At 47.0% G+C, this 23,665-nt stretch overlaps 1 protein-coding gene across 1 annotated transcript in view; it reads right to left on the bottom strand.

Annotated features, from left to right (window-relative positions):
- Positions 1 to 23,665, bottom strand: part of PolZ1 (DNA polymerase zeta catalytic subunit) — a 241,817-nt gene that overhangs the window by 187,601 nt on the left and 30,551 nt on the right. The window contains exons 7-8 of the mRNA XM_077629530.1: positions 19,444 to 19,532; positions 11,349 to 11,435 (exon numbers count right to left, since the gene is read on the bottom strand). Of these exons, the coding sequence (XP_077485656.1) occupies positions 11,349 to 11,435; positions 19,444 to 19,532 (176 nt within the window). The remainder of the gene's footprint in view (positions 1 to 11,348; positions 11,436 to 19,443; positions 19,533 to 23,665) is intronic.

The following is a 23,665-nucleotide window of genomic DNA, read 5'->3' as shown; positions in this document are numbered from 1 at the left end:
ACCGACAATCTGAACTGGGAAAAGCATGCTGAAAAGATGACGATCCATTTACTGAAAGCCTGGTTTCTTAAAGAGAAAGCTAAGAAATGCCACTTGTGTTGTCAAGCTTAAAGTATTAGGCCATGTATTAGGCCATGTATTAGGCCAACTTTGGAATGAGCAAGCATAGTCTGGGACCCACACAGCCAAGAAGAAAAAAATTAGAAGCGGCTCAGAGGCTAGCAGTAAGGCTTATTTTTTTCATGCTATACAAGAACACAATCAGTGAGAGAGCTTCCCGACAGGGCAGTTCTACAACCCTTATCCATTTGAAGACAAACAGCACACTTTAATTTCCTCTGAAATCAGTCCTCTAGTTCTGCATATCCATCATAGTGAACAGTGGTGTTGCACGTCGTTCACATGCTCATTGAGATTTCATGGTGTCCTTGTGTTGTCAGCTTGCTAACTGCCTCAGCACGCCTATCATGTCGAGCAGCCCACGTGGGATGGGGACGATGCAGCCATTTTGAATTCTGTTTTTTCCGTCATCTCCATTCTTGCCGCTAGTCTGTGGGGCCACACGCGAGTGCTTCCATGTAAGACAGGGTTGAGCGCTGTTTTCTTGCTTTTGGTCTGCACTGGCTTCAGACTCCTGTCTTAGCGATCGCATCGTTACGTGCTTGTCGCTTTGAGTTACATGTGTGCCACGATGCCATCCTGTGGGAAACTACAAAATAAAATGAGACGGCAGGGTGAAGCGGGTGGAGGGGATGTATGCATCTACTTATAGCTGCAGTCAACGGCCAGCAGCAGGAGTGGGAGCTACGAGTTACATGACAGTGCACAATAATCGCAAAGTTCGTCCAACAAAAAGGAAGTGTGTTTCGCAACGAAATTTTTTGCCTTGGTCCCATTTTTTTGCTGCTGTGTGGGTTAATTCGAAAACCCATTTAATCTTTCGTTTCCATGGGCAAAATTACTCTTTTTGATCGGTCTCAGACATATTTTACCTATAAAATATGTGAGCTGTAAAAAATTCGGCTGTGGTTCAACTCGAATGAACCTGGTTAGTTGGAGCGAAGGGTCGGCCGTGCCTTCTGCTGGACCACTGAGTGTCGGGGGTTTCAGTGAATGGTGCATGATGGCGCTACGACTGCACGGCATGCATGAAGGAAATTCACCACAAACTTAATTTGTTGCTCGCCTAATTGGGATATCTGTAATTTACATTTACATGCTTATAATTAAATTATTCATGACACCTCAGTAAACTTCTCAAATATGTTTCTTAGACATCTGTGCATTCAATAGACGCACCTTCATTCACTTCCAAGAGTTGAACAGTCGTGGTGGAGTGGAAACATTCGTCTCGCATGCTGGAGGCCTGGGTTTGATTCCCACCTACACCACTATTTCCTTGTTTTTTTAATAATTGAGGTCATATTCAAGGTCATATCTGCATCATAACTTTTCACAACATCATAGTTTTCACAACTTCGCGTCATATAACACCATGTATTTTTAGCCTCAATATAACAAAGTAGATTTTGGTGCACTTTCAATGCCACGAAATTTCACTGCTTGTGTTGAGATGCCAACAGGCCAGGTTTATTCCAGCCAGGCGAATACTGGCACGAACACGAGACATGTGCCAGCCGGCACGAGCCTCGCGCGAGCGCAGCAGCGCAGCCACTGCATGTGACTACTGCCTACAACATCTCGCCTGACAAAAAAGCAAACTCTTGGGAGGAATGACGCGACGTCCACACCTAGTGTGCAGGTGGGAGGCGTCAGCGCAGGTTGTTTGTGAATCTTCTGGAAAAACTGAAGTTCCAGGGAGTGTTAGTGCCTTGTCGTTTTCATTTATGTCACCATACAGAGATTCCTCGTATACAAAATCTTGGTTGTCTCTCTCCAGAGGCTTGAGAAAAGGGATAAGATGGGTTCTATTTCACCATATAGTGCCGCTCCCAGTGTCAACTACCATAAAAACCGGACTATAGGTCAGACTGGAATATAGGTCGACCCTCCCAACTAACCAATTCTAAAAATGAAAAAAATCCTTTTCAATAGAAAAAGTACCGAAAGACACCCTTACTTTGTAACAAATGCGACTCGACAGGTTGCACAATGGTGACAGTATTTATTTTCATTTAAATGCTGCTTGTATGTACGCCCAGCCAATTTTTTAACAGTATCGTGCGCCCATCGACCCGCTTGTTTGTTTCTGGCACACACAAGTACGGCGCCAAAGAACAAAACCCTTCCTCTTAATGAATCACTGCACCCAGAATAGCGAGCCCTTGAACTGCACCCTCGTGAGCCTAGAGGCACGCGAGATCTCTACCGCTTCCATGCGGATGCATTCGGCAGTCACAGACAGCGATCTTGCAGGCAGCGTGACCTTCCTTCCAATTCTGGATAGGCTGCAGTCCGCATCTCTACCGCTTTCACGCGGATGCATTCAGCAGTCACACTCCAAATTCGCGCTGTGTTGACAGCTTGACGTGAGCTTCCGCGTACTCAAGCGCGGTTTTTTTTTTTTAAAGGCGACGGCGCAATGATGAATTGCCGTCGGCTTCCGCTCATTTTGAAACAAAATGAAAAAGCAGCCTCTAACCAAAACAGCTTTGCAACTATGGAAACGCAAAATGACGACACTGCTGCTGATGACAATGGTGATGAACGCTGTTGAGTTCAGCTGCCCATTGTTGCAAGACTTCCATGGTTTTTCCGCCAATAACCGGTATATAAAACGGGGGTCGACTTTTCATCGTGGTTTTCTTGAAAAAATTTCGACCTATATTCCAGTTTTTACGGTATATATAATCTAGGCTCGCTTGCAGGGGCCACCACGTCCCCTTTTCGCTACCCAGACTTCATCTCCTTTCCAGAGGGGTTGGAAGTTGCCGTACACCATGTCGTCTATCGTAATCTCTTCGCTGCTGTTCGCGGTATTGGGTTTAAAAATTCCGAAGTTTAGCAGCGTCTGGCAAATGGGGAAAAAGCTTTCCGGGAGTCAGGGGAATCTTTGTCCGCAACCGCCTCCCCATCAATACTTCACAATGACTGTAGCCATTTTTCAGTAAGTTGACCTGTAGGACAAGAGGATCAGGTACGGGCCTTGGGTCTTCTTCATTGAAGTTCTGATGATTTTCACCGCAGCCTTAGTAAGTCCGTTGCTCCGTTTCTCTGAGGGTAGTGTGGGCTTGATGTGACATGTTTGAACCCGTATTCTTGAGCAAACTTAGTGAAGTCAGAGGACGAGAACTGCAGACCATTATCGGAGACCATCATCTCTGGAATGCCACGTCGGGCAAAAACTGATTTGCAGTGACTGATCACTGTAGATGATAGCTTCTCTAGACGAGTCAATTCCGGATATCTGTAGTAATATTCAGTCATGATTCAACCATCAGTGGCTATTGAAGAACAGGTTCATTGCAACTCTGTCCCATAGACTTGAAGGAAACTCGGTGCTTTTAAGGGGCATTTCTCGGTTGCTGGACAGGACAGGTTTATTCCAACCAGGCGAATACTGGCATGAGCACAAGACACGTGCCAGCTGCCGCGAGCCTCGCGTGAACGCGCAGCCACTGCATATGACTACTGCCTACAACAGCTGGCTGGAAACGAACCTGTGGAAAAATTGTATCACAAGCGTGAGTGGTTGAGCGGAGCACATTGGCGCGTCCGTAATATGGGCACTGCACTGCACTCACATGCAGACCGCATGGCAGACGTAAATACGATGATGATCATAGTGGTGAGTTAGCCCGCCACCGGCCGCACCATCTGGGGCAGTACGGACGAGGCTGGCACAAGCGTCTGCGCAACTTTGGCAGCCTTCCAGGCCAGCCCGCGGCTCTTGCTATCTCACCCGAAATCGGCGAATTGGCACCAAATGTGACGCGCTGCTTGCTCGAAATCGGCGCGCTGCGTTTATCACGTTTACGGATGCCCAAAGCTTTGTAAAACAACTGGAAGGTCAGTGCTGTTGGCACAGCAGTCAGCTGTGAAGCCCGTCGCAAGCTTCACACTGACAACCTCGCTTCTAACTCGGACAATGTGAGTATTATGTGCAAAAAGACATACACTCACGCTTACGGCAGAAAACGAGGAGCGGGGTTGCCCTGATTTCATTTCTTTGGTTGGTGATTGGAGGTCACTCTCCTCGTTTTCGCCAACATGAAGAAACACGAAAGAGTAAGGGAAATGCGAGGGAGGGAGGGGGCCGATGGCATGGCCCATCGCGAGGCCACAGACCGTTTAACTTATAACATATGGTCAAACTTCAAATGCTCCTGGCCTCCCAAACAAACTTCTTTCGAAATACCATGGCCCCACCGCGTCTTCAAGCGCACATCCGTAGTCAACTACATTATTGCGCCCCTCACACCATCTTCCGATATCCGCCAACGTGGTTGCGAGACTGTGCATGTCCAACGACTCAAGCCGTACTACGACCCGGTTGTGTTGTCGGCACCATGAGTCGCCAGGATGGCTCCTTTTCTCCCCGGAGTTATTGTGAAGATGAAGGGCATGCCGCACTGCCATCGCTCAGAGTGAGAGCCTGCTGCCCTGGACAGACCAGAGACTCTGTCGCCACTGTGGTTTCGCCGCCCCCTGAGCGCTGAGCTAAGCCCCCGTTACAACATGGTGACCTGGACAGACCAGAGACTCTGTCGCTGACGTGGTTTCGCCGCTGCCCGAGAACTGATTTAAGCCTCCGTTACAACACGATTTCAGTATCAATACATAGGCGCCGCCATGTTTGTTTTACCCGGGCGCCGCATAATGCTGACACCATCATGAGCTGATAACTTGCTGCCTGTGGGCTGCAGACGAAGCAACGTGCAATCTCTGGTAGTGTCATCCACCCGTTTTATTCTTGTCAAGCCTATAAATTGTGTGTGGGGGTTGGCCTCGTGTTCAACCTCGTGTGTGCCAAGTCATTAGTGCCTGCAATGACCAACTGGGAAGAGGCGACTGGGCTTCGACGAAACGAACGATCAGCATCAGTGAGTGCCATGCTCGCCGTTCACGCGTGTAGTTTTGTCACCTGTAGGGCAAATGTGGCACTGTATTGCATGACGGAAAAATGAAAGCAAAGTGTGTTGAAACTAAAGATCAGGGAGAGCAACCAAATATCTAGTTTTTCGTGGAGCATAGTTTCTCATTAACGCTTTCGCTGTTTGCTTGAACGTGGCGAGTGCAACAGTTTAGATGCAGAGCTTACGACAGAGTACTCCATTCACAAATTGAACATTCGGGAGACAAGCGCGAGCTATGTGACCAAAACAAATCCACGTCTGATCATTGCAGTGTTTGTTTGCGGTGATGCGCACAGTGTCTCCTGCCGCTTGCGTAGGCGTAGCTTTTGTTGTATCTCTGGCACAGTTATGCATCATCTAAATGAGTTCGTGTCACCGCTTCCATTCATGCCATGCTGTCCAAAATTAGATTAGTATTTTTGTACTGACGGCAAGTTTGTTTTGTTTTTGTCTTTTCAGGTGGCGATGTCCACATGCTCCCGATATTCGTGAATATGTGGGATGCCGAGACGAAGTTGTGGCCAAATTTGCGAAGTCCTTACATCGCGTGCTGCTGAATTAAATCAGCTTTGCCAAAGCCATCCAAACACGCTTAATCTCTTAAAATTATGTGCAGAGTATAGTTTGGTAAACCAGCTCTTCTGTGTGGTAAGATTTTATTTAAGGAAGAAAAATTGACACACTGCAAGAAAACTAAGGGTTCCTTCATCGACCGTCCTCCCTTGTTCACCATTCTGCACCCGATATTAAGCACAGACAGTGGGTTTGTTTCTGCCTGCATTTCATTCACAAAGTGCGCTGTAGATTAAGGTTGTTTTTGGAGCAAGTATTTTCTGTTCACCAACTGTGTCCACTGCTAATGCAACTCGGGGCCGGCAGTAAAGTGGTGAAGAAATAGATATCGCAGACGCACTGAGACCTTCGCACAACATCGTGCGCGTACATACTTGCGGCACTTTTTTTTTTCTCTACTTTCTTCGGCTATTGCCACAAAAAGCAATAAAACACTGATGTCTACAGGACATCGGCGTTCCATACAACATTGCAGCTTTCGTTATGCAGGCGCAAACACGCACTTGACCGGTGGCTAAGCAGCCGGACGTTGCTCTACACACCGGATAATCAGCTCAGGCGAGGATGGCAACAGTGGGATGTCACACAGCGCACGTGTTTGAGAGTATTTCCCCATCTCCTGCGCGCTCCTCGTAAAATTATTATACTATAAAGGGTGTTTCACCTAAAACTACACAATTTTTAAAAATAGGATTTTTGAGTAAACAGCACGTTTTCGGCAAAGCATGCCAGCGGTGCAGTACACCACAATAAAGTCAAGCCCGGATATATCGAACTCTAAGGGGATCGGAAAATAGTTTGACATAGCGAAAATTTGATATACAGATAAAGGCTTAGCCCACATTCGAGATCATGACAAACTGTGGCTTACCGATCGTAAGAGTTCAAGTCCAGGCAAGCAACATGAAAGCACTTTATTTCAAGAAAAAAAAATTTCGAATTTTCGACTGCTTTTTGCTGTGATTAATGAACTTGATAACACTAGCCTCAAACTTCTCGAGACTGTCCAGTTGCGACAGCCCGGTACCCTCCATTTCACCGCAACAATGCCGAATGAGGCTGAATGTCGACACCAGTTCAGCGGCTGTGCATGGGCGCATCTATTCTGGAACACAGATGTCCTCGTCATCGCTGGAATCGCCCTCTTGGGTGCCAGCTATTCCAGCCACAATGTTTTCATCAGCGAGGTCAGCTACAGCCTGAACTTCGCTGTCAGCATTGAGTCCTCAAGGGTAAGTTCTGACGAGACGGCACCGCGAAAACGGGATAAGTCACGAAACGAGTCCTCCAAGCATTCATCGTCATCATCCAAAGCTTCAGGACATTCATCTCCAGCCACTTCCAAGGATTGCCTTGCCAAAACAGTTGGCTACCATGGCTTGTTTTACGTCGTTCCAAGCGCCGGCAGTCAGGGCGCACACGACATGCTCCCGAGCGACTTTGCTCACCTGCTTTGAGCACGATGCCCTGCTTGTTTTGAAGCAAAAAGCTTCACTAGGCTCGTCAACACCGGGCTTCTCGTGAGCCACACTACAGATTTGCCACAGCTGCGCATGCGCGATACCGAGTGATGTCAAATGGAGCGCAGGTGGTTACTGCTGCCACAGCCGTCGTTGTCGCCGCGCGCTGCCTCCGTCGCCTGACCTTTCGCCATGGAAGAAGAAGACCCAGAAGTGGTAGCGTGGGAGTTGGCTCAAAAGCAGTGAAGATATGAAAAGTGCAAGGCTAGACAAGCGGCTGAAACGCCAGAATCACGAGAGGCACGCCTTGCTAAACGCTTTTCACTTCGAGATATTCAGGCTTAACACTTTAGCTAAGCCTCAGCCCAACTTTTTTTTAATAGCATAACAGTGCTCCACGAAATGCCGTATGCGTGTGCCACGGAGGATTTAATTTTGCCATTCTCGACGCACCGGATCACCTCAAGCTTTGTTGCGAAATCCAGATTCTTTCTTTTTTTTACGTCCGTAGATGCCATAGCTCACTAGATGACAGCAATCACGCACGCTACAATCGGTGCATTGAAACAAAAACACTACAAGAAAAATGTGACAGGCCCCACACTGGCTGATGGAGTTGACTGGCGTCAGTCGAGGAGGCACAAAGGGAAATGAAGGAGAGAGAGAGGGGGGGAAAACTCAGCGGAAATGCGCCGTTGGTGGTAGTTGTGCCAGTCGTGGGGCGCTGTGGGTGCAAACACCACCTGGCTCGTGGCCACCACGATCGGCTCCTGCGGTGTGCGCGAGTGCGCTCTATTGCAAAGGCCACTGCCTGGCTCTTTCCGCTTCTCTCGTCTCCCTCACCAGTGAGGAGGCGCTGCTCTCACTTGACTGGTTCTATCTCTTGCGCGTGGAGGAACGGCTTGCAAACATTACCGCTCACGTCCGTGCCGCGCATTGTGCGACCAGAGATGTGAGCGTCTTTGGGGAAAGCGCACCTTCCAGGGGGCGGCACGGCATTCAAAATAACGAACGGCCGGCGAAACTGGAGTTCGATCTACTACGCAACTATCCTATACTGTCCTATACATTTACACAGTATTTTCAAAGGGATAATCTTTGTGTTCGATATAGCCAATAATTCGAAATATGCGGGTTCAATATATCCGGGTTCGACTGTACAACTAAGACGTGCTAACTAGTGGGCTGGTTAACCAATATTGGATAGTTAACTTTTAAGATTACTGTTAAGCTTCTTAATTGTTGAAAGGTGCGTAGTCCACCTAAGTAATATCCATACCAGTTTTTAGAGTTTCGGTACAGCAGGACCCCTCTATAGTATGTAGCTCGGCCCAGCAAAAATCTTTACTATATCAGGTTCTTTACTATATCAGGTGTTGATCTTAGCATGGCTCTGACTATACTCTCTGGCTGCTTACTAAGCACGAAGTATTGGTTTATAAAAGAAACACTTAGAAATACCTTACATCCTGCTCTTCTTGTCCCTTTATGTGATAATTATTTATTTTCAGTTAGCACATGTTATCCAGTTTTCGACTCGGTTCAAGTCCTGTGTGTTTACAATTTTGCTTGGCACGAACATTTGTGAAGAACCACTTTGACAATCAATGTATTATTCAATGTACTGTTAGTGCCCGTGTTTCATGTATCTTTGGTTCTTGTATGCAATATGGCTTTCATTGTATCTGTTTTCTTTTTGCCCACTCCTGTGATATTCCCAATCAGGATTGACAGTATTCTGAAATAAATAACAAATAAATAAGTACTGCATTTGCACGAATACAAGGCGGCTACGAATACAACGCCAGTTTAATTAAATGTGAAAACCAAAGCTTTGTATGATCATGGCGTCGTCTTCCGTGGCCTCAGCGTTATTTAAGAGGTAGTAAAGAAACACGCGCAATACCATGAAGCGCGGCAAAACCGCCTACGCAGTGCTGCCCTCTCTCCTTGCCGCCGCTTCCCCATGCTTCGTGCTACAAACGCATGCCGTGTTCTTGCTTTTCTACTCTTCACTGCACTTTTGCAGGCTTTCCTTTCTTAGCGGCTCGCGCCGCCTTCTTTCTACGTTCACAGCCAGCTTTACTTTTTCCGTGCGCGCCGCACGCTCCGCCTCGCGACCTCAAGGTCTTCAAAAAGTTGGCTTCTCCACGCGGCTTCAGAGCTTGGTGGTGAAGCCACCTCGAAGAGCGCCGTTTTATTCGATATCTACAGGCCTCGCGAAAGTAGACTTCGCGTGTGCCGCGATGTCACCATTCCGCGGCAAGTACATCGCCATGACCAGACGCTCTTTACTATAGCCGGTTGTTCGAAAAAAAATCTTTACTATACCAGAAAAAAGATATATACAGTCATCTATGGAAGCCAAAATGGGACCGCAGCTTCACTTTACTGTATCAGTTTTTACTATAACTGAGTCTACTATAGTGGGGCTCTACTGTAATGCGGTTACCGTCAGCATTGTGGCCCAACAAATTTTGGCTACATCGCGCCAAAATACATGAACTTTCGAGTAGCTTGCAGGAAAAACCTCTCCAGTGCATGTAACTCATCGAAATAACCAAAATTTGTTAAGCCACAGCGTCAAGGGTAACCGTGTTTTCGAAATTCTAAAAATTAATAAGGATATTACTTAGTGTGGGCTAGAAGCCTCTCAATAATTAAAGAGCCTGACAGTAATAGTTAATGAGCTAATTATTCAATATTCGTTAACCAGCCTGATAGCAAGTCTTATCTGTGTTCTGATGTACTACACCGCTAACAAAGCTATGCTGAAAAAAGTGCTCTTGTAAATCAAAGGCCTATTTTTAGAAATTCTGTAAAGTCTTAGGTGAAACAGCCTGCATACTGCTGCCTATACGCATGCCCCCCCAGTGCGCACCCCTCGCTGGCCAACAAAAAGGTTTACTCCAAATATAAAACACATAGGCCCCGCCCCGGCCCACATTACATAGTTCCCTGCAGGATGGCATGATGGCACGTGCGCAGTGCAAAGCAATAAGCAAGCAACAACGATACAGTCGTGAAGCCAGCAGTCAGCGCCAAAGGAGATAACAGTCGATAAAATGGCTTCCTTGCATGTGGCCCAGACAATCAATTGCAAACTGAACAGCAAACGGTTCGGTAGTTTCGGACTCAGGCGTGCACGCAACTGTTCGTTTGGGAAAGCGACCCCCATAGCGAGCAAGCCGAGTAAACGGCGCACAATTCGTGCCCTCACCACTTGCATTTTTTGCAACCACACACGGCAACACGGGCACACCGATCTTCCCAAGTGTGCACCTGCAAGCATTCTGGTGGTCTGACGCAGCTTAGGAAAGAAAAAAATTCCAGGGGTGCACTTCAGTCTGCTTAGGTGCAGTAACGAGAAAGCCTTTCTCGTATTGTGCATCCTTCCTCCCTCATGCGCGTCCACCATCTCACCTACGTGTGCGCCATCTGCTGGACCAGTGCAGTACATTGTGAGGGAGGTTTCAGTGGATGTCGTATGATGGTGATACGACTGCACTCCAAGCACGAAGGAAATTTACCAGAAACGTGCATCTGTAATTTAGATGCTTATAATTACTCATGTATGCCTCAGTACATGGCGGAGTAGAAGTGTTCCCGTTTCGCGCGCCAAAAGCCCGGATTCGATTCTCACCTACGCCGCTGTTTTCTTTTCATTATTTTATTCAGTACGTGAGGACACACACTGTTCACAGCTTCCGTCGACAACTTCCATCCACAGCTTCCGGTGACGCCACTCATAAGCCAAAATGCTTTCGCATTATAACTCAGGAGAGGTGCTTATGTCACATTTTTTGAGGCCAGCTCCCTCCTGCGGTCCCCTACTTGGCTGCCATCCCAGCGCACTTGCGCATGTGCAGCAGACAATGCAGCAGATGGCACTGCTGCGCCCAGCGCTACTATTCGCAACGCTGGCGGCCGAAGACTCCCAGTAGTTCTTGCAAAGGCGCGTGACTTGTGGCACACTTTCTGGTGTGCAGCTCGGATAGCGAGGGCATCTCTTTCCTCTATGGGCGCAGCAGACAGCACTAAATTTAGAAGTTCTTTCTTTTTTAAATCCGGGTTGGGGGTGCGCAAATTACGTAAGTCAACACAGTACATAATGCTCTGGTTTTAATCATCAAAGCAGAATTATAGCAAGTTTGCCCTCTGTCCGCTTCTAGCATGCCATCCCCATTGCTCACATGCATCCACTTAGTTTGGGTCTATCTGCCCAATGCTACTCCACTAGCAATGACCCGCAGCAGCATGCAAGCACAGTGCGGTGTACCTATGGAGAGCGGTGTCCACCAGACAGGCTCCTGCCGGCGCTCCTCTTCCTCCTGCCAGAGGGCCGCCAGCCCCGGGTTCAGACCATCTGCACACAACAAACAAAGCAGGTCTGCCTCACCACCAGCTCTCGCCGTGCCACTCGGTGACGGCTATGACGGTTAAACCTTCACCAGCTACCCTTTCTTAACCACAACTTGCAGAACCTGCAATGTTATCTAGGTGCATTTTTCAGGCACATAACAAAGGTGAATTTTTAGTTTGAAACAAAAGTGGAGCGAATTATTCCAATTCAAAGCAAATATCTTTCAATCGAAGCGAATAGTGCTAAGGCAATGAAAATAAAATAAAGCAAAACAAATGCTTTTAAAGTTGCGCTAGGCATAGTTCAATCTAGAGCAAGCAAGCCAAAATGCATTAAACATTGTAGTTTTGAACATTCACCATGCCATTCTTTATATGCGGCCTATTTTTAAGGGGAGACATGACTTGAAGTTCGGGATGTAACACAGATGAAATTTTTTGACCATAATAAAAATAAATTTACGACTGCTCTAAAAAAATGTTCACTATTATATCTCCAGAAAATTGTTTTTCCTCTAAATCTTGCGAAAAGGATGTGGAGTAAAGACAATGTGGCAAAAGACTGGTTCAACAATCACTGCGTTTCTTTTGGTGTTGCGCACGCGCCCATGGTTGTCAAATGAGTATATTTTGCGTTTTTTCTAATAAACTTTCAGTTGTTAGTCAGCGCCGGTCCTGTCGTCTTCTTCTTCTTTGTCCCTCGTCTACGCGCTGTTATTCCCAGCAGTATATACCAACTCGCTCAACTCTCCGTTTTATTCTATTGGGGTGCTACAGATCAAGAAATTTCTAATAAATTTATTTTCGCAAACCACAGATTTCGGTTTACAGTGTTTTGCTATGCAGTGCCCACAAAACTTAAATGAAGGAAAACGCTGATTGTTTGAGCATTTCTAGAGTACCTCCCAGTCGATTTCCGTACTCAAACTTTAGAGCAGCATAAAAAACAAGCCATACAAAAAGGCTAGTTAAGGACTGGTTACAGTAGAACCCCTCTATAGTAAAGTAGCTTGGACCAGCAAAAATCTTTACTATATCAGGGTCTTTACCATATCAGTTGCTAGTGATGGCATGGCTCTGACTACGATCTCTGGCTGCTGACTAAGGACAGTAAACCTCGATGATACGTTCCCGGTTCATACGATCAAAATCGCGAACAACAGAAGTATCCCATAGAGTTACACTATATTCCTCCCGGTTAATGTGTTCACGGATAACAAGGATTCCCGGCTGCTAAGTTTAAAATTTTCACAAATTGTGGCCGTATAATACGTTTATGGACCAACCGTACATGTGCAAACATAAAAGTCGGTCGAACGTGAGGGCACGCGAAGTGAAGAAGAGTTGGAATGCAGCGGCAGTCGTTCGCTGTGGTGGCTTCTCTGCTGTTCATAGATGCAAGGCGGCGAAGCATCACCAATAACAAAAAAACAGCATGCTAGCACTCGAGAATAAAATTTTTGCAGGGACGTGACATGAACTGAAAAAAACACTGAGGTTTCTTCGCAGTGCATAAGGGCAAAAAGGCGAAGTATGCACAAATTACAGCGACGCACTTAAAGGAGCCTCGAAACACATAATCGGTGCATTGTTTTGCCTGTTGGTTGCATAGAACGAGTTATAGTGATGCTATTAGCATCGCTCGTACTGCATATACTGCGGTTTAAAATATTTTAATCAGCTCGCAAAAACAAATTCGTGGCGCTGACCGTGTCACCATAGAGTAGCGGTTTTTAGCTGCAGATATGGCATCACTTAATGGGAGCTTGATGATTGGACAAAGAGTAAATATACTGCAAATTGTGTTAATAACTAGAGATAAGTTTTGTCAAGTTTTTGTGTTTTATATTACATCAACAAAACCAAGTTGTTTGCCTTAGATAAAAGCGCTGTAAAGAAAGTAAAACAAAAATACACCACCAGAGGCTCTGGCTACTTTTTGCATTGAAAGACTTTGCACTTCTCTGTAAACATCCTACGACCCAGCGCACAGCACTTATGGCTACTCTCTATGCATCTGAGAACAGCTTTGCGGAATCGATCTGATCGAGCCATTGCACAACGTTCACTTCGGTCCCAGGGAAGGATGCAAAGAAAAAAGCCGTTCGTTTCACGTTTAGCAGTGCGCATCGTCAGCTTGTGGAGGATCAGCGGGCGGCGGCGCCAGATGGCGCCACGTTCCCATCGACAGCGCGTGCTCCTTGCTCGCCGTGACCAACCAGCACGCTAGGAGTGACAAGCGATGGTAGGCAGCAAGCAGTAGCAGTACGCGCTATGCTAAATGTGTTTGATATCTTGCGCGTGCCGTCACACCATCGCAGTATCTCGCGCTCGAGTTCGGATCCAGTTCAGATCGCGTTCGGGTCCATAAGTCAGGGAACATCAGTGTGCCCTTATCAGTTTGTCCTTCTACGCCATCGGCGTGATGATGAAGCATCACTGGGTAAGCTGGTCGTACACATGGTTGTTGCAATCGTGCAAATGGCGCTGCCAGCCTTGGCAAGAACGAGCTATAAAGAACAGGCAACCATGGAAAGCAAACTTCCGGCACGTGCTCAAATCGGCTGTTTTTATTGGTCGCACTAAGTGTCGTCATTGGGAGAGTGAAATTGGAATAGGAAGCTGCGCGAAAATCGAGTTGAGGGCAGCATTTTGTTTGCTTGTATTTTGAAATTTCTTCATTGAATATCGCTCGTTCCTATGCATCGATTCTTGTAATTCTTTTTGATTCAGCATCTGTGTGACATAAAGAATCCATCTAAAGTGTAACCGGCATTCGTTCAAGCAGTGTTTCGCAGCTCCTTTAAGTACAAGCGGGCTGGGTCTCGGGAAAGCAGCTTAAAAACCCAAAACGCTGCGACTATCTGCCGCCGCGGTGGCTTCCCCAAATTATTTAAGCGCAAAGGGGCGCAGCATCTGAAAAAAAAAAAAAAAGGTGACGAGGAAGAGAGTTTGGTTGCTTTCGTTATTGTCGTCGACTGACCGGATGCGTTACGAACTTCGTTCTACGCTTAAAACTGCGCGAAAGCGGACTGAATTATGTGAGCACTAGAAAAGATCTTGCGCTAAGAAATGCTAATCGACATTTTTATGAAGTGACATTGTCAATAAATGTTTTTGCACCTCATTCAAAAGCTACATTTCTCAAAATTACACGGTTTGGATCATACATTTTCCTGGGTAATACGCCTTTCCCACAGTTTTTTAAAGAAATGTATAAACGAGGTTTCACTGTACAAAGTGTTGGTTTATAAAACAAGCACTCAGAAATACTTTACATCCTGCTCTTATCATTCCTTTATGTGATAATTATTTATTATCAGTTATCATATGCTATCACGTTTTCGACACTGTTTACGTCTTGTGAAAGTACCGCATTTACATGAACACAATGTGGCTATAAAAATATAGCGAGTTTGATTCCATGAGAAAACCAAAGCTTTCCATGATCACGGCGCCGTTCTCTGTGGCTTCAGTTTTAAGAGGCAGGAGTTAAACGCGCATCACAAAGTCAAGCACAACAAAACCCCCTACGCAGTTTCACCGCACCTCCACTTCTTGCCACCGCTTCTCCATGACTCGTGCTGCCATGCTACGAACGTACGCCATTTTCTTCCCTTTTTCTTACCCCTCACTGCACATTTACTGGCTTTCCTTTCTCAGCCACATGCGCTGCCTTCTACTTTCATAGCCAACTTTATTTTTTCCATGCACGCCACGCGCTGCCTCACAGCCACAGGGTCTTCGAAAAGTTGGCTTCTCCTTGCGGTCCTCTGATTTGGTGGTGAAGCCACCTCAATGAGCACATTCGGTATCTATTTGCCTTGCAATCCTAGACTCCACGCGTGCCACGATACCATCATTCTGCGGAAAGTACATAGCCACGGCCAGACGCTCTTTACTATAGCCATTCCTTGGAAAAAAGATTTACTATAACTTAAAAAAAAAATGTGCAATTCTCTATGGAAGGCTAAATGGGACCTCAGCTTCACATTACTATAACCATGTTTACTATAGCGCGGTTCTAGTGTATCAAAAGAAAGGCGCAGTAATTGTCTCACTTCTTGGTGGACACCTCAACCATGCCATGAAGGAAGGGAGGAAGGTGGGAGTAAAAGAAGAAAGACAGAAGGAGGTGCTGTAGTGGAAGGCTCCAGAATAATTTCGACCACCTGGGAAGGCAAAACGCAAAAAGTGCCTGTATGCTGAACATAAAAGCAGATACAGAAATTTCAAAAAACAAACTTTTTGGCCATTTTTTTGCAATTTCAACACATACCCCACTGAATACAAGAAATTGTGACAGGTTTTTCGGACTCTAAAATTCGGACATGATTTAGTTTCAAGACTGACACAGCACCAAGTCATGCATCTTGCAGAGTCACCGTGTAACCGTGGCTGATAATTTAGACGCGTACCCGCTGATTGCTCAATTTATCTGACCTCACCCACATGGCATATGGCCACATGACCATTCTGAGCAAGCGTTATCGCATGTTTGTACCATCGCCGGATGTCTTATAAATAGAAATATGTCAGAAAAGGCACCGCGCATGCGCCAGAAGTGGCACACTGGGATGTGCCAATCGAAACAGGCGGTATCTGCTGTTTCTAGGACGGGTCCTCGTGCAGACTGTCCTCAGAATGTTATGCTGTTCCAGAAGAAGCACAGCCAGCACGAGGACATGCAAGCGTTTCCTAAATATAGTATATAATAATATAGTAATAATACAGCCGAGCCCGCTTATAACGAACCTGACCTTATAACGATCCGAGCCCTTGATCCATAACAGCGCGACAGACGGGACAAAGAAGAGGAGACACAACACACAGCGCTGTGTGTTGTGTCTCCTCTTCTTTGTCCCGTCTGTCGCGCTGTTATGGATCATCGTCAGCACCAACTCGCCCAACAACTGGTATGGTCGAGCCCTTTGTCCCATTTTTCTCCTTTCCTACTCTCAACGATTCTTTCAATTGGTTGTGTCCTGTCTTCTCTCTACCAATTCGTAGTGAATCCTTGTTGATGCAAACTCGCATATCTCAAAACGTCAGCTAAGCTGGACGTCTTAGATGCATCAACACCTCAAATGGATACTGCATGTTAGTACCCCCACATGTTGGAAAGTTTTTGTGACGAAAGCCAAATATACCTCACAATGTCACCAGTAAAAACTGAGAAAGAAAAGCCACAGCCAGGAGTTTGAGTGGTCCACAGATAATGCCCCCAAATCAATGATCAACTACGCTAGGACGCTGCAGTGTGCATCCTTCTCACTTTTGCTCTGTGAATCTCGATGATACGATCCCGGTTTATACAAATTTCAGGTTGGTACAAATTCATAAAATCCCATGACCAGAGTGCATTGCGTGCAACGGGCAGAAATTCGGATGTTATGAACGACCCCACGCCCCACTGCAGATGATATGAACACGCGAGTCGCGACCGCACCCTCAAGCACAAAGTAATTGCTGCCCATACATTGCTGACGCCGGGATTACCAGTCATGCAGTGCCTACCATAAGTAGTAAGCGATGGCACACTGCCCATACTTTACCGACGTCGCGCAGTATGTGCCGCGAGCAGTGAGCGGCACCGCGCAACCAGCCCAGCACCGACATCACAAGTCAGCTGCAATGCTTGGCCGTAAGTAAGCCCCGTCAGCCGAAAACAGATATGTGTAAATTCTGGACACAAATTTAGTAGCTTTTGGATGATATAAATCAAGGATTCTATGAATATTTTGCGTGACCCCGTGAGATTCGTATGACCGAAATTCTAATGTACTTCACACAATTCCTCAACAACCAGAGCACACTGCTTTTTTTGAAGCGAAGTGGGGATGCAGCCTACTTCCCGTAGCAAGGATGACTAGACAGATAGAGAAAGGGAACATGCAGGAAGCAGCAGTTGCCTCTGACCTCCCCTCAGGGCCGCTTCTTCTGGGTGCAGGCAAAGACAACAGCTGCCACTGCCATCAGCACATTATCAACAAGTACCCAAAGCTCACGCATACCATCATCATCAGCAGCAGCAGCAGCCTGACTATGCCCACTGCAGGGCAAAGGCCGCTCCCATGTCTCTCCAATTAACCCTGTTCTGTGCCAGCTGCTGCCGCCCTATCCCCGCCTTAACCTTTTCCATCCACCTAACTTTGCCCCCTGCTATGCTTACCTTCTCTTGGAATCCAGTCCATTATCCTTAATGACCATCGGTTATGCATACTATAGGAGGATACAAGACAAAAAAACAGCAGTGAATGCCCCTCAATGGAGGCCCACCAGCCAATGGTGTCACCTGATTCTAGCGTCATATCCCCTAGCGTCATATCAAAGGCAAGTGCCTTTGTTAAATGGGATTAACCGTGACATCATGGCAGTCGATGCCATTGGCTAGAGGACCTTCTCAGAGGATTATCTGCAGCTGCCTTCCTGACTTGTATCAAACTAGAGATGCTTTGCTGGCAGATTTTCCCAAGCTGCCATATCATTATACGGGAGTCCTTTCGCTGTATATAAATAACTCACTTAGCAATCTAGTACCACATTTACTTGTGTAATCTGCACACTTTTTCTCTTTAACGCAAGCCTTCAAAAAAGAGGTACACAAATTACGCGAAGATTTCGTGAGCACACCTAAAACACTCTAGAACAGTCTTAGCACGCAATACATATACAATGTACGATGCTAACTCTACGTCGCCCCCCCCTCAAACTCGCAGCTCTCATTAGCCAAAAAAAAGTTGACTCCAAATATGAGGCACATACCCCCTCCCGCCCCACTCCGCATTATGTAGTTCCCTGCTGGATGGAAAGATGACACGTGCTGCAGCCGTGCTCGTAGCAAACAACGTGCATGATAGAATCGTGAAGCCAGCAGTCACAAGGCAAATAGTTGATAAAAGGTGACAAACAGGCACCCTTGCGTGCGACCTGGTTCACTACCTGCAAACTGAACAGCAAGTAGTTTGGTAGCTTAAGATTATGGCACATGCCGGAAGTTCCTGGAGGTTGGCTCGCACAACTGTTCATTCGGAAAAGGTACCACCAGAACAAGCCAGCAGAGTAAACGACATACAATTTGTCCCCTCCCCACACACATAGTGACACAGCTGCACCAATATTTCCAAGCCTCCCTTGCACGCATCTGTGTGCATGCTAGTGGTCTGGCACAGCAGAGAGCATACAAGCAAATGCAAGTAAATGTTTTGTTTTGTTTTCATAAACCCGTGTAATAAACTAGGAGTATGTAAATTTGCAAGGGCTCAAATTACGCACATAAATACTATAAAATAAAGCTTTATAAGTGTTTTATAATGCAGAATCAGAAGACAGAAAAGTTGATCTGAAAATTTCATTTTAACTAAAAATTTTTATAACTGCAAGTCTATGAGCACTTGCTGTTTTCAGAATTATCGAACATTACAAATTAGAGTTGCATGTATTAATGAGCTTCAATTGTACCTGCATTAATTTTAAGGAATGGGGCAGGCAGACGTTTCAGACTTGCTCCTGCTATTAATCAAAGGGTGGCCTGAGTTGGTCAAGCTGATCATCAACATCCTTCCCAGCATTGTGCATTTGCACCAGTGGTGCTCAATCAAAGCCCACACAGAGGCTGCCAACTGTGATCCATCTCCACACTTCATCGCTGAAATCTGGCTGAGCAGGCTGTGAAACAAATGTGATTTGGAAATCACAACAGTAGCCCGCAGCTAGACGTCACAAAAACCCAAGGAATGATCACATAGATGCCTGCACATACTTATTTGCTGCCTGAAGGCTTAAGTCATGTTTCACATGCAAGACAGACAGACAACAGTCATGAGACATTGAAAGAGAAAGCACAAGTTCTTGCACCATCAGAGTGATGAAGATTGCCAGCTGTTCAATTTGGCACTGCCACTTAATTAGTGCACAATATCTACACGACAATGCAGCAAGCAGAGCATAGCGGGGCCACGACAGAAGCAGCAAGGACACGCTGCCCCATTTTCCCGAGATGCCAAAAACACCTTTGTCGTTGGCGTTAAGGATGTCCCTGGCACAGCAGTCCAGCTCCAGCTCGCATGTCGTCTGCTTCTCCAGACTTCCAAACAGCTCCCTGCGCATGCCCGACACAAGCAGAGCGTCAGCTTGGAAACAAACAAGAAGGCCCTTCAGCATCACACACATTTATGGCACACACATAAATGTGCACATTACTACATAAATGTGTTAAAGGACAGCAACAGGCTCAAAAAACACAGTCTTCCAAGCAGTGAGAAATCCATGCATCCACGAGCACAGTAAGCAACGTCAAGCCAACTGCGTTCTGAACATCATGTAGCAGCACAAAATCCCCTGTACACCGTGCGAAAAAAAAAAATAAAGAAAAGCACACGACAAACACCTGCCTTACAGAGATAGAGGCCCACGTACTATCTCTTGCGACAAAATTTCCTTTTCGGCACTTCATTCTGCAACAGCATTTGGGGTCACTGTGGCGCTTGCAGTGCTTTCGACACGATACTACGCAGAGGCTAGGCAGGCTATGTGCTGTCAAGAACGCTGCATCTGCTTTGGCATTCCACGGTAGTATGCGAGTGATGGCCCTTCTCCATCCGTGAAAACTTGTTGTAATTGGGAATACGGGTGATTCAGACTGCCTACACGGTCCTGGCCAAAAGCCAAATGAGACCATGGCATAGGAAGCTTGTTAATATGCACGCTACTGGGCCCACACCGGTTAACTCCCATGCGCTCCTGACCAGAGGCTGTGCCGCTGTACAAACGACACAGCAAGCGATCATACTAATATCCCAGACAGGTGCCCACACACCTCTTACGTAAGGCAATGGCAGGCGTGGCAATGCTCGGAGGGCCTTGGAACAATATTGTAGCCGCATATTTTCGGTTTCGCTTCTCCGTGTTTCGCTCCAGACAACAGTGACGGCTGCCCGGCCATCAGCCAGACAGCTCTGTACAGCTGCAGACACTGAGTGGTACATCACTGGCCTTTTCATTTTCTCACCAGAATGTGCCTTGCCATTACGGCACTAGTGCATTTCCCTCAATTCCATCCGCGTGACTCTTCTGTTCTGTTCACTCGCCATGCACCGTTTGCATTATGTGTGAGGATGCTCCATCCACTGCTACTGGATCACACCACAAAGGAGGTCACAGAAGGCTTTAACAACACTCTGGAGCGGTCCTTCCTGCAGTAACAATCTCGAGTGCGCGCGCAGTATGCACCTGTCCTTATAAGGAAAAATCATCACTGCCACACAGTATTCACCTAAAAAGCTAACGATGGCCCGCTAATTTTCAGCAAATAAATTAACTGTGATGCAAACGATTTCTAGCAATTTTCAAGGGGGGGCCATTCATTAACTCGGATATTTGGATAATTCGGACATTTTTCCTGGTCCCTTGAAGCCCAAATTAACGAGCTGTTACAGCACATCAAACAAGGACACACAAGAGACCTCTCATGAAGAGACGGAAACTGTTCTTTAGGGATTGTCTTTCAAAAAAAGAGGTTAAAGTGTGCCGGGGTCACAGTGTCAATGACAAAAACTCTGCAGGTCATGCAGTCAAACCCACTTATAACTATACCGCTTTTAATACTATATCTGATATAGCAATGGACAGCCGCGGCACTGTCACCTTTGCAATGTGTTCTATAGTAAAATAAACCGCTTATAACAATGCTATCATACTAGATTGTCGGTTATAACAATTAAATGTAGTCATTTGAAGCCAACCCTAAAAAAAAAAACTCGCAAACGCAGCTACCACACCAGCCAAACTACGCTTACGGCACAAAAAACGCGCGCGCATATGCGGAGCCGCCCGCACAGCGGCCACAGCGGCTACGAAAAGATCACGTGACGACGCATACGAGGCGTGGCGCATGGGGTGAGCCAGAGAAGCTTGTATGACTCGGAGGAGGAGAAAAGACGGGCACTTTCCTCTGGGCAGAGGTGGAGAGGGTAGGGAGGAGCTTCCTTTTGTTGCTTTTGTATCCGCACGGGGAGCAGTCCATTCTGAGGATGCGCCGCCCGTTGAAAACGCGTCACGGCATTTCAGCATGGGCTGCCCCATCTTTCCCACTTTCTTTGGCTCCTGCTTCACGAGCTGCACATGTTCCGAGGGCAGCGTACAGCGTCAAAGCACGTGCGTTGCCAGCGTGGTTTTTATCATCTGCCATCACCGGCCTCGGTCCTGCTGGTTCTGCAAGCCCATCGGATTCCTCCCCAGAGTTCAACAATGGACGATTCTCCTTCAGGAAGCGCAGCCAGCATGGCTCTACCGGATCAACTGCCACAGAAGAGAAAGCGAGTGGCAATATCTTTGGAAACGAAGCGGAACATTTTGAGGGAGCACCGAGGTGGTGAAAAAGTGTGCAACTTAGTACGCAAGTACGGCCTGTCACAGCCAACGGTTTCAACCATTATCCGCAACGCGCTCAAGATGATTGAAAACAAATGCCATGCTAGTGCTGGCCATGCTATGGAGGACGGCCAAAAGAGGATTCCGCATGATGCCTACAAAGACGTGGAGGAGGCACTGTATCAGTGGTTCCTTAGCGCACGTGCTATGAACTTGCCAATTAGTGGCCCGATTTTAGCGGAGAAGGCGAAGCACTTTGCGTATCTCCTTCAAAACACCGATTTCCAGCCTGATGGTGGCTGGATTCATCGCTTCAAGGAGAGGCACGGAATCGTCTACAAGGCAGTCGTGGGCGAGGCAGGGTCGTTTCCGCGAAGCATATGCAGACCGGGACTTGTACAATGGTGACGAGACCGGGCTATTCTTCCAAATGCTTCCATCGAAGACGCATGCACTCAAAGGCGATCCCTGTAAGGGCAGCAAGCAGAGCAAATTGCGGGCGACTGTTTTTTTCTGTGTGAATATGGACGGCAGCAACAAGTGCCCCGCCTTCGTAATTGGAAAATCTAGGAATCCCCGCTGTTTCCGTGGTGCTGCGAGGATTCCAGTTCGTTACTGTCATAATAAGAAAGCGTGGATGACGCGTGAACTTTTCCGCGAGTGGCTGTGCGAGTTCAATCAGCAGACGCAGCATGAAGGCAGGAGGGTAGCGTTGGTCCTTGATAACTGTACTGCGCACCGGACTGCCCAGAAGCTGCCGCATGTGAAAATTTTCTTCCTGCCGCCGAACACGACTGCAGGCTTGCAGCCCATGGACGCAGGCGTGATTGCGTGCTTCAAGGCATTGTATCACCGGCCTGTGTTGAGCAGGCTTGCTCTTAACCTGGACATTACTGTGCGTGAATGCCAACCCGCTCCAGACTTTAAGATTTCGCTCCTGATGGCTGTTCAATTCATTTTTGGGGCATGGGCAGAAGTCAGCTCCTCCACCGTCATGAATTGCTTCCGAAAAGTGGGCTTCGCCGGGGATATTAGTGACGCGGAGTGTCGCGAAGCTCCTGCCGATGGAGCGATTACAGAACTTTGGTCTACGGTGCACGGTGATGACGGCGACGCGGAAGGGCTTGAAGAATTCTTGCACGCCGACGATGCAGTCACCACAAACGAAGAATTGACTGACGAGGCGATCGTTGCAGCAGTCACCAGCGCGGAAGACAATGACAGCAGCGATGACGAAGATGAACCGGAGCCTGTACAAGTTGTCTCTCATCAGGAGCCCTCAAAAATGATCAAGTCGCTGCGGGACTTCATTTTTGCAAAAAACCTTTCACTCGGACATGTCCAACATTTGGATGCCCTCCAGAACGATGTCAGCAAGATTGCCGCAAAGCAGTCGAAACTCGCCTATTACGGGTTTGTTTCAGCAAAGAAGTGAGAAGTGCAAGCTATTTTGCCCTATTTAAATGCTTTCAAGTTTTCATGTTTTCTTTGGGTTTTTTTCGGGCACTAAGGGATTTTTCAAGCTGAGAGGCAGCCGCAGCAACCTTCTCGTATTTTTTACAATGCCCCTTTCAGTGCCACCAAAACGATGCCTCGGCGGAGCTCGCATGTCACTTGCCGTCCGTGACCCCTCTTTGCAGTTGTTATGCTTTTTTTCGTGCAACCCGTTTATAACAATTATCGGTTATAACAATGGAATTTTCGTGGCACTTGAACATTGTTATTAGTGGACTCAACCTCCTCCTGCTGTGTGGACCTAGTGACCACCCACCACAAGCCCAGTCCCCATCACTTCTTGCACCATGCCGCAAAATGTAATGGCTTTTCTTCTTTCTTCCTCTCATCTTCCAATGTTCTTGCCCG

Source organism: Amblyomma americanum, chromosome 7 (assembly GCF_052857255.1).
Source record: "Amblyomma americanum isolate KBUSLIRL-KWMA chromosome 7, ASM5285725v1, whole genome shotgun sequence".
Taxonomy (NCBI): domain Eukaryota; kingdom Metazoa; phylum Arthropoda; class Arachnida; order Ixodida; family Ixodidae; genus Amblyomma; species Amblyomma americanum.
Note: the sequence above shows the minus strand (reverse complement) of the source record. Positions and strands in the feature narration are given on the sequence as shown.